Source organism: Manis pentadactyla, chromosome Y (genome assembly GCF_030020395.1).
Source record: "Manis pentadactyla isolate mManPen7 chromosome Y, mManPen7.hap1, whole genome shotgun sequence".
Taxonomy (NCBI): domain Eukaryota; kingdom Metazoa; phylum Chordata; class Mammalia; order Pholidota; family Manidae; genus Manis; species Manis pentadactyla.
In genome coordinates, this window is record NC_080039.1 from 26,189,542 (window position 1) to 26,205,649 (window position 16,108).

The 16,108-nt window shown below is 38.1% G+C and overlaps 1 protein-coding gene across 2 annotated transcripts in view; it reads left to right on the forward strand.

Annotated features, from left to right (window-relative positions):
* Positions 1-16,108, forward strand: part of LOC130682133 (probable ubiquitin carboxyl-terminal hydrolase FAF-X) — a 164,592-nt gene that overhangs the window by 105,648 nt on the left and 42,836 nt on the right. For both annotated transcript variants that reach the window (XM_057496276.1, XM_057496275.1), the window contains exons 26-29: positions 12,220-12,328; positions 12,827-12,973; positions 13,764-13,910; positions 14,602-14,824. In XM_057496276.1, coding sequence (XP_057352259.1) covers positions 12,220-12,328; positions 12,827-12,973; positions 13,764-13,910; positions 14,602-14,824 — 626 coding nt within the window. The remainder of the gene's footprint in view (positions 1-12,219; positions 12,329-12,826; positions 12,974-13,763; positions 13,911-14,601; positions 14,825-16,108) is intronic.

The following is a 16,108-nucleotide window of genomic DNA, read 5'->3' on the forward strand; positions in this document are numbered from 1 at the left end:
CCTGTGGCCTCCCGAATTCCAAACCTGTTGACCTGCCTTTTCTTAACAGAGAGTTCTATGTAAATCTTGCCCCTCTGGCGGTCCTCCCACTGCTGGGAAGTCTTTCAAGCTCCTACTTTGCTGTTGTCTTGGGGGGCCGGTATAGAATGCCTGTTCTCCAAAGCAGCTGTAATCTTCAGCCCCCTGGAGTGTTCCACCTATCGTTTTTGTCCAACCTTAGTAATCACCACAGCACTGTGTAATGTGGGTTTGTGTTCCCAGAGCAGATCTGCAGGGCCAGCTCTTAAGCAGTCCTGGGCTCCTACTTCCTCCCCGCTCTATTCCTCTTCCACCTGTAGGTTGGGGTGGAGGGCATGCTTGGGTCCTGCCAGCTCTTGGCTTTGCCAATTTTACCCTTTTCTGTGAGGTTTTTTTCCTCTTCTTCCCCACGTGTAGTCAGTTGTGCAATCTCCAAGTCGTTTTCACGTTTAGTTTTATTTGCTCTATTTTGGTGTTCTGTGTGATTTGGTGAGGACGTCTCTGCCTTCTCCTTCTTGCTTCACCATCTTTTTCTCCAGTAGTTTTTTTTTTCTCCAATAATTCTTCAGATAAGCCCCTGAGACTCCCAACATGTGTGTGTTGTTGGGATTTTTTGTTCTTGTTATAGTGTCTCATAGATGACCTCTCTTCAAGTTCACACATTGTTCCATGTGGGATAGCCTGCTTTTGAAGCTCTCTAGTGCATTGTTCATTGAATCTGTTGTGTTCTTCAGCTATAGAATCTGGTTCTTTTTAATAATTTTATTGTGATTTACTCGTTTTGTTCTTGTTTTTTAATTCATTGTGTTGCTTATATACTTTTGCAGCTGTCTTACGAAAGTAATTATTTTGCATTCTCTGCCATACAACTTACGGCTCTCCATTTCTGTGGGGTTAGCTAATTGAAATATTATTTTGTTAAGTGATGGTGTCATACTTTCTTGATTTTTCATGTCTCTAGTAGCTCTGTGTGTTGATGTGTCTGCATCTGAAGGAGCAGTCACTTCTTCCAGACTTTACGGAGTGGAAAGACTTTCACCTACACATCGAATGGGTACAAGAGTGCTGGGGTGATGGGGTGTGGTAGCTCCCCTCTCCAAGAGTGTGAGCACTGTGAACTCTAGTGGGTTAAAGTCAGCATTGGGAAAGACAGTTTCTTAAAGCCAAAGCTGTAAATGTTGGGTGGGATCAGCAGGTGACAGCATCTTCTTTACCAGTGGAGCTATAGTGGGTTCCCTCTCTGGTTTCCACAGCTGCTGTGACTTCCCTCTCCGGGCAAGTGTACTGTGGGTCCAGGCAACATCTTCAGGTGGCTTAGCATTGGTGATGACTTCATTAGTCATTAGTGCCAGAAGTTTCAAGTTTCAGTTGTACAAAGCAGTGACAGGGACTGCTGACTTCCTCCTGTTTTCTTTGTCCCTAAGTGAGGGGGAAATGTAACTGAGTGGTCTCCTGATGTTGAGCTGTGTTTCATTTGTGGACAGGAAAATGTTAGAAATTGGCTTCTATGATATTCTGTGTAGCCATTCTTATTACGGCGCAACCTCATTTCACTCCAGCACACTCTCAGAGCTATTTTCATTGATAGGTAGTTGTCTGCTCACTTGTTTTCATTGGAAGAATAAGCATGGAGACTTCTTAGCCAAAATCAGGTAGACATGGCTCCAGTGCTCCGGGGGTTAGTTGAGCATTTATCTCCTTTCATTTTTTTCTCTCCCCTTAATATATCAGTCAACACTACTCTAGTTACTTTTACAGTGTGTTTACCTTGTTTTGCAATATGTATTTGAAGCTATTACTAGTCCTCTTCCAGAAGTACTGCAGATTTCTTGTAACATACTGCTCCCAATTCCTCCTTGTCTTTGTAACATTGTTGCAATTTACACATAACTCGTGCTATCCATTTTACTGTTCTATTTTTTTTGTAACATTCATCTGCAATTACATGAGCAACATTATGGTTACTAGACTCCCCCCATCATCAGGTTCCCACCATATGCCCTATTACAGTCACTGTCTGTCAGCATAGTAAGATGTTGTAGAATCAATACTTGTCTTCTCGGTCTTCCACAGCCTTCCCTGTGCCCCCCCACCTTACATTTTGTCTGCTAATTGTAATGCCCCTTTTCATCCCTTGTCCTTCCCTTCCTACCCATCTTCCCCAGGCCCTTTCCTTTGGTAACTGTTAGTCCATTCTTGGGTTCTGTGAGTCTGCTGCTATTTTGCTCCTTCAGTTTTTTTTCTTTGTTCTTATACTCCACAGATGAGTGAAATCATCTGATGCTTATATTTCTCCACCTGGCTTTTCTCACTAAGCATAATACCCTCTAGCTCCATCCATATTGTTGCAAATGGTAGGATTTGTTTTCTTCTTATGGCTGAATAATATTCCATTGTGTATATGTACCACATCTTCTTTATCCATTCATCTGCTGCTGCACACTTAGGTTGCTTCCGTTTCTTGGCATTGTATATAGTGCTGTGATAAGCGTACGGGTGCATATGTCTTTTCCAAACTGGGCTCCTTAGGGTAAATTCCTAAGAGTGAAATTCATTAGTCCAATGGTTTTTCTATTTTGAGCTTTTGGAGGAACCTCCATACAGCTTTCCACAATGGTAGAACTAGTTTACATTCCCACCAGCAGTGTACGAGGGTTCCCCTTTCTCCACATCCTCGCCAACAGTTGTTATTGTTTGTCTTTTGCGTGTAGGCGATCCTTATTGGTGTGAGGTGATATCTCATTGTGGTTTTAATTTGCATTTCTCTGATGATTAGCGATGTAGGTCATCTTTTCATGTGTCTGTTGGCCATCTGAAGTTCTTCTGTGGAGAAGTGTCTGTTCAAATCCTCTGCCCATTTTTTAACATGATTATTTACTTTTGGTTTGTTGAGGTGTGTGAGCTCTTTATATATTTTGGGTGTCAGTCCTTTGTCATAGACGTCATTTATAAAATATGCTCTCCCATACTGTAGGATACCTTTTTGTTCTATTGATGATGACCTTTGCTGTACAGAAGCCTTTGAGCTTGATATAGTCCCACTTGTTCATCTTTGCTTTTGTTTCGCTTGCCCGGGGAGATATGTTCATGAAGAAGTTGCCTATGTTTATGTCCAAGAGATTTTGCCTATGATTTTTTATAAGACTTTTATGGTTTCATGGCTTACATTCAGGTCGTTGACCCACTTCGAATTTACTTTTGTGTATGGGGTTAGACAGTAATTCAGTTTCATTCCCTTGCATGGAGCTCTCCTGTTTTGCCAGAACCGGCTGTTGAAGAGGCTGTCATTTCCCCATTGTACGTCCATGGCTCCTTTATCGTATATTAAATGGCCATATATGTTTGGGTTAATATCTGGACACTCTATCCTGTTCCACTGGTCTGTGGGTCTGTTGTTGTACGAGTACCAAATTGTCTTGATAACTGTGGCTTTGTAGTAGAGCTTGAACTTCAGAAGAGAGATCCCTCCCGCTTTATTCTTCCTTGTCAGGATTGCTTTGGCTCTTTGGGGTCTTTTGTGGTTCCATATGAATTTTAGCACTATTTGTTCCAGTTGTTGAACTATGCTCTTGGTATTTTGATGGGGATTGCTTTGAATCTGTAGATTGCTTTAGTCAGGATAGCCATTTTGACAGTATTAATTCCTCCATGCGAAGAGCATGGGGTGAATTTCCATTTCTCTGTGTCCTCTTTAATTTCTCTTAAGAGTGTCTTGTACTTTTCAGGGTATAGGTCTTTCACTTGCTTGGATAGGTTTATTCCTAGGTACTTTATTCTTTTTGAAGCAATTGTGAATGGAGTTGTTTTTCTGATTTTACTTCCTGCTTGCTCATCGTTAGTGTATGGGAATGCAACAGATTTCTGTGTGTTAATTTTGTATCCTGCCACTTTGCTGAATTCAGGTTTTGTAGTAGATTTGGAGTGGAGTCTTTTAGGGTTTGTTTATGTACAGTATCATGTCATCTGTAAATAGTGACCTTTTGAGCTCTTCTTATCAATCTGGATGCCTTTTATTTCTTTGTGTTGTCTGATTTCCGAGGCTAGGACCTCCAGTACTATGTTGAAAAGCAGTGTGGCGAGAGTGTGCGTCCATGACTTGTTCCCGTTCTTAGGTGAAAAGCTTTCAGCTTCTCACTGTTAAGTATGATGTTTGCTGCGGGTTTGTCATATATGACTTTTATAACGTTGAGCTACTTGCCCTCTATACCCATTTTGTTCAGAGTTTTTAACATGAATGGTCGTTGAATTTTGTCAAATGCCTTTTCAGCAGCTATGGAGACGATCATGTGGTTTTTGTCCTTCTTTTTGTTGATGTGGTGGATGATGTGGATGGATTTTTCTAATGGTGTACCATCCTTGCATCCCTGGGATGAATCCCCCTTGATCATGGTGTACTATCCTCTTGATGTATTTTTGAATTCTGTTTGCTAATATTTTGTTGAGTATGTTTGCATCTATGTTCATCAGGGATATTGGTCTGTAATTTTCATTTGTGTTGGGGTGTGCGCCTGGTTTTGGTATTTGAGTGATGGTGGCTTCATAGAAAGTGTTTGGGAGTATTCCCTCGTATTCAATTTTTTGGAAAACTTCAATGAGAATGGGAATTATGTCTTCTCTATATGTCTGGTAAAATTCATCGGTGAATCCATTTGGACCGGCAGTTTTGTTCTTGGGTTGTTTTCTGATTAATAGTTCAATTTTGTTGCTGGTAATTGGTCTCTTTAGATTTTCTATTTCTTGTTTAGTCACTCTTGGAAGGTTTTATTTTTCTAAGAAGTTAGCCATTTCTTCTGGGTTTTCTAGCTTGTTAGCGTACAGAATTTCATAGTATTCTGTAATAATTCCTTGTATTTGTATGGGGTCCATTGTAATATTTCCTTCCTCACTTCTGATTCCGTGTATGTGTGGAGATTCTTTTTCTCTTAATAAGTCAGGTTAGCAGTTGATCTATTTTGTTTATTTTCTCAAAGCACCAGCTCTTGGTTTCATTGATTTTTTTTTCTATTCTTTTATTCTTCTCAATTTTGTTTTTTTATTCTCTAATCTTTATTATGTCCCTCTTGCTGACTCTGGGCCTCATTTGCTCTTCTATTTCTAGTTTCAATCATTGTGACTTTACACTATTCATTTTGGATTGTTCTTACTTGTTTAAATAGGCCTGGATTGCTATGTACTTTCCTCTTAGAACTGCCTTCGCTGCATCCCACAAAAGTTGGGGCTCTGTGCTGTTTGTTGTCATTTGTCTCTATCTATTACTTGATCTCTGTTTTAATTTGGTTATTGATCCATTGATTATTTAGGAGCATGTTGTTGAGCCTCCATGTGTTTGTGAGCCTTTTTGTTTTCTTTGTACAATTCATTTCTAGTTTTATACCTTTATTATCTGAGAAGTTGGTTGGTAGAATTTCAGTCTTTTTTAATTTACTGAGGTTCTTTTCGTGGCCTAATATGTGGTGTATTCTGGAGAATGTTCTATGTGCACTCGAGAAGAATGTGTATCCTGCCGCTTTTGCGTGTAGAGTTCTGTAGATGTCTGTTAGGTTCTTCTGTTCTAGTGTGTTGTTCAGTGCCACTGTGTCCTTACTTACTGTCTGTCTGGTGGATCTGTCCTTTTGAGTGAGTGGTGTGTTGAAGTCTCCTCAAATGAATGCATTGTATTCTGTATCCTCCTTTAATTCTGTTAGTATTTGTTTCTCACATTTCGGTGCTCCTGTATTGGGTGTGTATATATTTAGAATGGTTATATTGTCTTGTTGGCCTGCCCCCCCTTATCATGTAATGTCGTCCTTTATCTCTTATTACGTTCTTTGCTTTCATGTCTATTTTGTCTAAGTACTGCAACACCTACTTTTTCCTCCCCATTGTTTGCATGAAATATGTTCTACCATCCTTTCACTTTTAGTCTGTGTATATCTTGGGGTTTGAGGTGAGTCTCTTGTAAGCAGCATATAGATGGTTCTTGCTTTTTTATCCATTCTATTACTCTGTGTCTTTTGATTGGTTCATTTAGTCCATTTATATTTAGGGTGATTATCGATAAATATGTACTTGTTGCCATTGCAGGCTTTGGATTTATGGTCACCAGAGGATCAAGGGTAGCTTCTTTACTGTCTAACCATGTAAGTTAACTCCTTTCTTAAGCTGTTGTAAACCCACTCTGATGATTCTTTATTTGTCTCTGTTCTTATTCTTCCTCCTCCATTCTTGATATGTTAGGTGTTTATTCAGTACTCTTTTGTGTTTCCTTTTACTGTTTTTGTGGATAGTTGTTTTTATTTTTTGCCTTTAGTTAGCATTTCGTTGGTCTGCTTTCTTTACTGTGATTTTATTTTCTCTGGTGACATCTATTTATCCTTAGGGGTGCTTCCATCTAGAGCATTCCCTTAAAAATACCCTGTAGAGGTGGTTTGTGGGCGGCAAGTTCCCTTAGCTTTTGCTTGTTTGGGAATTGCTTAATCCGTCCTTCATATTTAAATGATAATCGTGCTGGATGCAGTATCCTTGGTTCAAGGCCCTTCTGTTTCATTGCATTAAATATATCATGCTGTTCTCTTCTGGCCTGTAATGTTTCTGTTGAGAAGTCTGATGATAGCCTGATGGGTTTTCCTTTTGTTAGGTGACCTTTTTTCTCTCTCTGGCTGCCTTTAATACTCTGTCCTTGTCTTTGATTTTTGCCATTTTAATTATTCTATGTCTTGGTGTTGTCCTCCTTGAGTCCCTATGTTGGGAGATCTGTGGGCTTCCATGGTTGAGAGACTCTCCTTCCCTAGCTTGGGGAAGTTTTCAGCAATTATGTCTTCAAAGACACTTTCTGTCCTTTTTTCTCTCTTCTTCTGGTACCCGTTATAATGCAAATATTGTTCTGCTTGGATTGGTCACACAGTTCTCTTAAAATTCTTTCATTCTTGAAGATCCTTTTATCTCTCTCTCTGCCTCTGCTTCTCTCTATTTGTGTTCTCTAATTTCTGTTCCATTAACGGCCTCTTGCACCTCTTCCAGTCTCCTCTTAAGGCCTTCTGTGGATTGTTTCATTTGTGTTACCTCCCTCCTGACTTCATCCCTTAGCTCTTGCATGTTTCTCTGCAGTTCCATCAGCATGGTTATGACTTTTATTTTGAATTCTTTTTTCAGGAAGATTGGTTATATCTATCTCAGCAGGCCCTCTCTCTCAGGATGTCTGACTGATGTTTGACTGGACAAGGTTCTTCTGCCTTTTCATGGTGATAGAAGTGGTCGCAGGCAGGTGGCACATCTTTCAGCTGGGAGAACCAAGTCCCTTCCTACTTTTTGGTCACCTTGCCTTCCTCCGCTGCCTGTGCCAGTTACTCGCACCCCAGGACCAGACTCTGGGACAATCTCCTGAGCTGCCGTGGGCTGAGCCAGCCCTTGGGCTAGCCTAGAGCACTGCAGGGAGTTCAGCTGCGCCGGGTGTCTTCTGTGAGAACGGTGCCCCTTTGCGCCATCCGGACCTTGCTCCGGCTTCTGCCTGTCCCAGTTATCTGGGCGTTGGGAGGAGACTTTGTGCTTGCTGTGAGCAGGGCCGCTCTCCGGCTGCTCCTCAGCTGTGACGGGTCAGCCGGTTTGTTTGTTGTGCCGGCTGGGAGGAACGAATGCCAGGCTGCTTACCACTGTGAGGGTCTTCAGGGCTGCTTCACGCCCAGGGGTTTAGGGGGCCCGAAGTTCCTCAAGATTCCCAGGCTGCTAGGCTGAGGATGCTTGGACGAGTTTTTTCTGCTGTTGAGCCCTTGTGCCTTTAAGAGTTTTAAAAGCACCCACTTCTCTCTCGTTCCAGAGCAGCTGGCTGTGGGGACCGGCTCACAGTCTCCGTCTCGGACCTTACCCTTCCATTTCTCTAATGTCCAGCACACCATGCAATGTGTGTCTGTGCTCCCGGTGCAGAATACTAGCGCTGGTTATTTAATAGAATTGTGCTTCCACTCCCTCCCAACTCTAACTTCTTTCCCTCCCGCAGGCAAGCTGGAGTGGGTGGAGTGCTTGGGTCCTGCCGGGTCACGGCTTTGTATCTTATTGCCTTTGTGAGATGCTTAGTTTTCGGAGATGTAGATGTAGCCTGGCTGTTGTACTGTATTCTGTGGTCTATCTTTTTGAAATAATTGTTTTTGTTGTATTTTCAAAAATATATATGGTTTTGGGAGGAGATTTCTGCCATCCTACTCATGCTGCCATCTTGAGCCGGAAGTCCAATTCACTGTTCCATTAATATTTTGACAGTATTACCTGTTATGTATGAATAAGAACTATTTTTTTCTTAATGTTTTAATTGTCTATAATGCTCTTCCTTTATGTAGATCCAAGTTCCTGAGCTACATCGTTTTCCTTCCTTTAAAGTGTTTCTCAACATTCTCTGCAAGACAAGTCTATCCACAACTAATACCATCAGTTTTTGTTTGAAAACCTTTTTTCGTTCTCACATTTAAGGAAAATTTTTGCTACATAAAGAATTTATGTTGGTGGGGCTTCTTCTTTCCAAACTTTAAATATTTTGCTCTATTCTCTTCTTGTTTTTATGGCTGCAGAAGGGATGCCCAAGGTAAGTAACTCTTATTGCTCCTCTATAGGTAAGGTTTTTTTACTCTTAACGCTTTCAAGATTTTCTTTTTCCTTTGATTTTCTATACTTAATGTGAAGTAGCTACATGTAGATATTTTCATATTACCGTTCTTGGTTTCTGTCAGTTTTTTTGTTCTGTTTTTAATTTTGGACACCTTTCCACTGTTACTGTTTGACTTTTTTGTTTCTTTACCTCCATGAGATATGTATTTCTTATTTTGTACTCGTCTCACATTAACTGTTTCATGTTTGTTTTATCTTTGCATTTCAGTTTTCAGAGCTTCTGCTGACATTTCATCAGTTTCACTGATAGTTTTTTCAGTTATTCAATCTTTCGATCAGCCCAATACAGCCATTCTTCTGTTACACTGGTTTTGATCTCTAACATTTGCTTGGTTATGTTCTATACTTTCCATTGCTCTGTTTACACTGCTGTGTTTTCACAGGTCTGTTTTATTCATTTGCGTCCTTAGTATTACTCTATGTGCTTTAAATTGCTGTTGTGGTAATTTTAACATTTCTGCTGTGCCTGTATTGTTTTATGTTTGCTGTTTTCCTTCCAACTGTTTTGTCCATTTTTTTTTCTTTCAGTGTCTTTTCTTTTTAAGCTGGACATACATCATTTGGGGTAAATGGACCCTTTAATGTAATATTTTACATTTATGTGTTGAGTTTGGCTGTGTTTATTGTCTCCTGGAGATGTTGGTATCAGAGGCTGAGATTCCTCTTGGTGTGTTTGTCTCATAGTTGTCTTAGATTTCTCTGCAGAGCTCTTTAAGGTTTGGGAAGTTTAGTTCTTTAAAGTGATTTCCGTTATTACATAGGAATCCTGTTGGTGTCAGGTACAGAAATGTTCTTAGCTCCGGATTCAGTTGTAAACTCTCAGCTTTTATTTGTCTGGAATGTCTCACCTTCTTCCTTCACATATGAAATACAGTTTTGTCAGGTGTAGAATTTTCAGCACTTTTCATTTGTCAACAGCCTTCTGAAAATCCACTGAAAACTTACTGAGAATGCCATGTACCTAACTAGATCCTTCTCTTCCTCTTTTCAAGATTATCTTTTTGTTTGGCTTTTGATTGTTTGAATGTAGTGTGCTTCATATAAGTGTTGTTGAGTTCACTAAGGTCTTCAAATGTGTGTCCATTTTATTATTTAAATTTGGGGAATTTTCAGCCCCAATTTCCTCTAATAACCTCCTTCCTGCTTTCCTCTTTCCTCTGTGCTTGAATCCCACCAGTGCATATGTTGTTTCACTTGGTGGTGTCCCACAGTGGCCTTTAGGGTCTGTTCACTTTTTACTCATTAATTTTTTTCTCCTGCTCCTGACATCGTTACAACTGTTGTGTTTTCATGTTCCCAACTTTTTTTTTAAGTATCAAGTGCTCAAGCCTGTTTTTCAGTCCCTGCAGTGTATTTCTCATTTAAGGTCGTGGTCAGATTACATTAAAAAATTTCTGTGGCACAAAGTTTTCCCCTTGGCTTCTTTTTGTTCTCTGTCACTTTACTGATACTTTTATTTTGTTCATCTCTCTTTTCTTGTTCTCAAATTCTTTGAGCATCCTTCAGACAGCCATTTAATTGCTCTGTCTAAAAGTCTGCCATCTGGTTGTTCTTATAGACATATGTTGACTTGTTTTTTATCCATTGAATGGAACCATAGTTTCCTGGCTCTTTGTAGAAAACTAGACATTTGAAATGTATGACATTTTGATTCCAGATACTTCATAGAGTATCTGTTTTAGCTGTGGTTTTGTTGTTTTTCTTGTTACGTTATTGTATGTTGTGTATGTTTTTGGGAATCGACTTGAGGTATAAACTGAACGTCTCAGGCTTGTTTTCCAGAATGCTAACAATTTTTAGTGCTTTATGTTTCTGTGGAGGGAAGGAGCTTGGAGCCTTCTGCTCTGCCGTTTGGCTTCTCTCATTTTTTGAGCACTGATTAGTGTTTTTCAGAATTTTTCATTTAAGAAGATGATGTTTTAGCCCATTGGGAAAAAAATTTCTGATTAAAATACTTCTAGAACATTAGCCTTCTAAGTTGGCTTCCTAGGTGTTAGGGGTTTTGTTGGTGGTGGGTGGTATTATTCTGGGGTTTTTAGTTTTGTTTTTAAGGATGTTGTCAATTCCTTGTAATTGTCTACAGTTTGGGTTTATGAGGACACTCAGGAAATACTTCACTAATTAGGTGAAACCAACAGGGAGTTTAATACATAGAATTTAAAATCCTTTCTTTTGGACCACGCATTTGTTCAGAATTTCAGCAGCTAGCAAGAAGACAGAAACATATTTGTGACGCTCACTCAGTCTTGGACTCTGTTCTTGGTGCTGCAGACTCAACATTAAGTCTGGAATAGCTTGCTTTTGAAAGATTAGTGAGATTACTACTTAATAACTGATATAAAAAGACAAAATGAATTTGTCACTTCAAATAGTAAGGGAGAGCTTTGCCACTTAGGCACAGTCTCTGAGCAAAGCAGGTAGTTTGCGGAGATGGGGCATGGCAGATTTGCACAGTTGTCAGTGGGCTGACATTTTAAGGAGAGGCAAGTGAGACTGGCTGTTGCTGGACCAGGTGTACTCAGTGTTTTCCAAGTAGCTGCCTATTGAAAGAAAGGGTTATCACTATATGTATTGTTTGCAAATGCTTTTCCACTTGTCCTTTACCCATTAAATAGATTTGAAACTGATAGTGTTGCCTTTGTTTTTATCATGATGAGAGGACTCAGTATGTTCCTAAATTTTCAGAAGTTTTAATTTATCATTTTCTAATGGGAGACACAGACCTCTAGCCTGGAAACAGGTAATGTTTACCACTTTGGTAACTTTGTCAACCTCATATCTGTAGGTTCTGGTACCATGGGGGTAAACTCAATATGATATTACAGAGAGATAATATGTTATACAGTCTTTTAAAAACATACAGATAAATACAAATTAGTTGAAGTTCCTGATACTAAGAATAAAACAGATTTTCCCAAACCTTTCCAAAGAGGTGATGTTCTACAATAAAATATTCAGATGATCCTCAAACTTTGCTGTACATCAGAGTCATTGGGATTGCTTAATATAAAATGTAGACAACTGGGTCTCTCCCTGTGAGTTTCTGAATTGAGTATAGAATGTGTAGAATATCAGGACTAGCTTTACCTATATGGAATTTCTACAAGTCGTTTGCTTCACAGCACAGTTCATTAAAAAGAGTTATGTGGGAGGCCAAAAAATGAGATATAGAGTGCTTACTATAAACGTCACCTTTTATGTATCCCTACGTGTATTTCCAGATTGTTCCACGAGGTGTTTTCAAAGATATCTTGCAAATAAAGACCACGTTTCATTCATGTTTGCTTGTCCTTCTCACAGCCCCACCTGATTCACAGTACATATTAAAGAGTCTGAGAGGTTAAATATTAAGCGACCCGAACCTAGTGATTTGTTACCTAACTTGGTTACCATTTGAGGTTTCATACCGTGAAAAATAGTTAAGGTTTACTGTGCAATAGAGATGTTAAGCTCTAAGGAGGAGTTAATTTATATTTTATTGTTAAATTATCCCCCACTGTTGGAATGATTTATTGTTGTTTTTCTGTATGAAAGTAATACATTAAACAGAAAATGTTTTTATTTCAGAACTGTTCGTCAGTTGGCACAGGAACATTTTTTTTTAATGTGCACCAGATGTTGCATTGGACACAGGCCTCTGCTTTTCTTCATTACTCTGCTCTTTACCGTTCTGGAGGTGAGACATTTTTTAATGGATTCACGAATATAATTCATTCTTAAAATGAGAAACACTCAGGAAATTACAGTTTTCATTTTTATTAAAAGTAAGTCAGCTGTGCTTAATAAATAATGTCATCTTTTCCTGCTTTTTATAAATACTTAAGGATAAAAATGACTTGGGGAAAATATAAATTAAGAAATGTTATTTTATATTACTGATGTGAAGTATTGCCACTTAATTTACCAAATCTCTGAGTTTAAAAAGTCAATGTGAGGGCATGTCGGGGAGACTTGGTGGTGGCGGGGTTCTAGTAAACATAATGTTCCTTATGTAATTGTAGATTAATGATCCCAAAATAAAATAATACATAAATAAATAGATACATACATACATAGATACCAAAATAAAATGATACATACATACATACATATTTTTAAAAAAGTCGATGTGAATTCTGAACTTAGTCTTATGAGTTCTTACGAGTTCATATTGTTTCAATTTATTGCCTTTCAGAGCACAGCAGGAGAGGCGGGTAGACACTCAGATGACTATTTCACTCTTCTACAACACCTTCTTAATTATGCTTATAACAGCAATATTAATGTACCCAATGCTGATGTTCTTCTCAACGATGAAATTGATTGGCTCAAAAGAATTAGGGTAAGTTGTATAATACTCAGTTTATTATTATGTCACTGTTAAATCAACTGCCTTACTAAAAGCGTGTTATAATGAAGTGTATTTTTTAAATCTGTGTTTTTGTACATATGTTAATATGTATAATGATAATGTGTGTTTTATTAAAACTGAACAAAATCCATGCTTTCCACTAATGAATTTAAAAAGTACCACTAGTTTTATACAAGTACCTTGCCATTGTTTGAACCTCCATCTAGGATATATGTAAGTTTCTTATTTAAGTTTGAAGAGTCTGATAGAGTAGAATTTGCATTAGCATTTAACCACATTATACTTTTTATTTATACAGAATATATTTCTGCATATAGTTTTGAAATGTGTAGCTTCTTGGCTCTCAGATTAGCATACTTCTACTGATTTATAAACCTCTAGAATAGTACTTGTCAACCTTCATGTCATTGACATTTTAGCCCAGGTTATTCCTTGCTTTGCAGAATTATGCTATTCATAATAAGATACTGAAGAGCAACTTTGCCTCATCAAGCAGTAGGTGGTTCCTTAGTGAATCAAAAGCATCTCAAGACATTGCCAGGGTCCTCTTGCGGTAGAATTGCTGATTTTATGTGCGGTAGAATGTGCCAAAGATAACATTTAAGTGCTTTCATTACGTTCTCGGTTTGAGACATTTCTGCAGAAGAAATAAACTACCTGAGTGGAGTGGTTTGGGCAAATTACTTCTGAGAAGTCACTGCCCTTTAGCTCTTTTGTTCTTTCTTTTCTGGTTTGGCCTATACTGTTTTTCCCTTTGCAGGATAATGTTAAAAATACAGATGAAACTGGTGTTGAAGAGCCGATCTTGGAAGGCCATCTTGGGGTAACAAAAGAGTTACTGGCCTTTCAAACAACTGAGAAGAAGTATCGTATTGGTTGTGAAAAAGGAGGTGCTAATCTCATTAAAGTAAGTTCCACATTCTGGTGCAGAACTTGTTGTTATGACCTTTTAAATGTTTGTTAGCAAACCTGCCTCATTGAGCTTAGAATTACTTTGTCTTTGAGACATCGTCTTGACCCTTTCTTTATACCTTACAAAAATCTTCATCTCTATAAAAGTTATAGTAATTAAAAAATGTATGCCTCCCTTTCTTCAAGAGATTTTTAAACTAATCAAAATTCAGATACAGTCTTTAGAAAGTTACTAAGCAGCATTTGATTTTACTATTTAGTTAAAGTCTAGGCTTTTTAGTTAAGCAGGTTTTAAAATTCAAGATGTTTCATTTTTTACATATTTCCTTGATGAGATAGATCTTTTTTAGGTATGCCTCGTAATAAAATAAAAATGAGTTTTATTTTTATTCAAAATAAGTATTTCATATTTGACTTAAGGAGTACATTTCTTTAGAATATATATTAAGTTACAATCAGCTCTTTTAAAATACCTCCAAGTATCTGGAAAAGTATGTTTACTATTTAGGGCAAATAGTATTTTGAAGTAGAATTTTATTATTTGAAAATATGAATCATTTTTGCTCTGTAACGAGATATGTAATTCTGTCAGATGATTGTAGAAATAGTTCTTCCCAAGGAATGTTTTATCTTTAAAAAATCTATTATTACTAACTGTATGTGTCTGTTTTTTTCAAACTCTTCAGGAATTAATTGATGATTTCATCTTTACTGCCTCCAAAGTTTACCTGCAATGTATGAGAAATGGGGAACTTCCAGCTAAACAGGCTCTCCCAGTATGTAGTTCACCGGCTACCATCAGTGCTGGTTTTGAACTACTCGTAGCATTAGCTGTTGGCTGTGTAAGAAATCTCAAACAGATAGGAGACTGTTTGACTGAAATGTATTACATAGGCACAGCAATAACTAGTAAGTATTGTAACCTGTAAAGCTGTTTTTCCTGGTAGGTAATATTTCCATGTTTAAAAGTCTGGGTTTTTATCTTTTAGAAAGTGTTTTAACTTAGTAAGATGGTGCTTTAGGACATTAATTCACCGTCTTCTCAGCTGGTTGGCTTTCTGACTAAAATTGTTTTTCTTGTACCACCACCACCACCAACAACAAAGAAGTGTCTAACTTAGGTCTGTATGTTTGTTTGTTCATTTGTTTTTACCAACAAGTAATTAGTTCAGTAATTCTAGTAATCAGATACATAATTAAGACCATTATATGTAGAGAAACTTCATACAGAAAATTTTCACATGTATATTTAAATGCCTTACTTTAGATAGTTCAGGTAACTAGGTAAAATGTTTTATTTCATCTCAGATGAAGTAAAATCCAGTCTCCAGAATAATAAGCCACATTTTATGGTGTAGAATTTAATACTTAAAACTTAAAAATGTCTGCATTGAAAAGATTATGAAGCCTTCATTTACAGATTGCTTAATGTTACTTTAATCTGCATCCTGAGAAAGTTAAATTTCTGAATATCAGTGTGCCAAAGATAATATTTAAGTGCTTTCATTACGTTCTCGGTTAATGTCCATGTTAGATTTTAAGAGAACTGAAACTCAAAAGGGAGGGAGTACATTAAAAAAACAGAAAGTAAGAACCTAAAGTCTGTTTAATTTTAAGAGAAAAACCAAGGCTTGAGAATGTAATACACAGTAGTATTTAGTATAAATCTTTAAGAGTACTTGCAGTGCGCATTTGTGGAGTGTAACAACGAAGCAAAACTGAAGGAACAGAACAGCAGTGGACTCACAGACTCCAAGAAGGGACTAGTAGTTACCGAAGGGCAGGGGTGAGGGAAGTGCGGGCAGGGAGGGTTGGAGAAGGGGATTGTGTGGTATCATGATGGGCACACATGGTGTGTGCGCGGTCACAGAGAAGGCAGTGTGGCTCAGCGAAGGCAAGTAGTGACTCTCTGGCATCTTACTACACTGATGAACAGTGACTGCAATGGGGTATGGGTGGGTAGTTGATAGTATGGGTGAATGTAGTCACCACATTGTTTTTCATGTGGAACATTCATAAGGGTGTATATCAATAGTAGCTTAATGAAAAAAGAGTAACAGTATTAATAGTAACCTTTAAGAACATCTCAAATTATCTTTTTTGTCTTGAGCGCTTTAGTCACACTTTAGAGTTTCTAGCTAAACTTACTATGCTGTGGAATCTATATAGAGAGAGTAAATCTTCAAAAGAAAA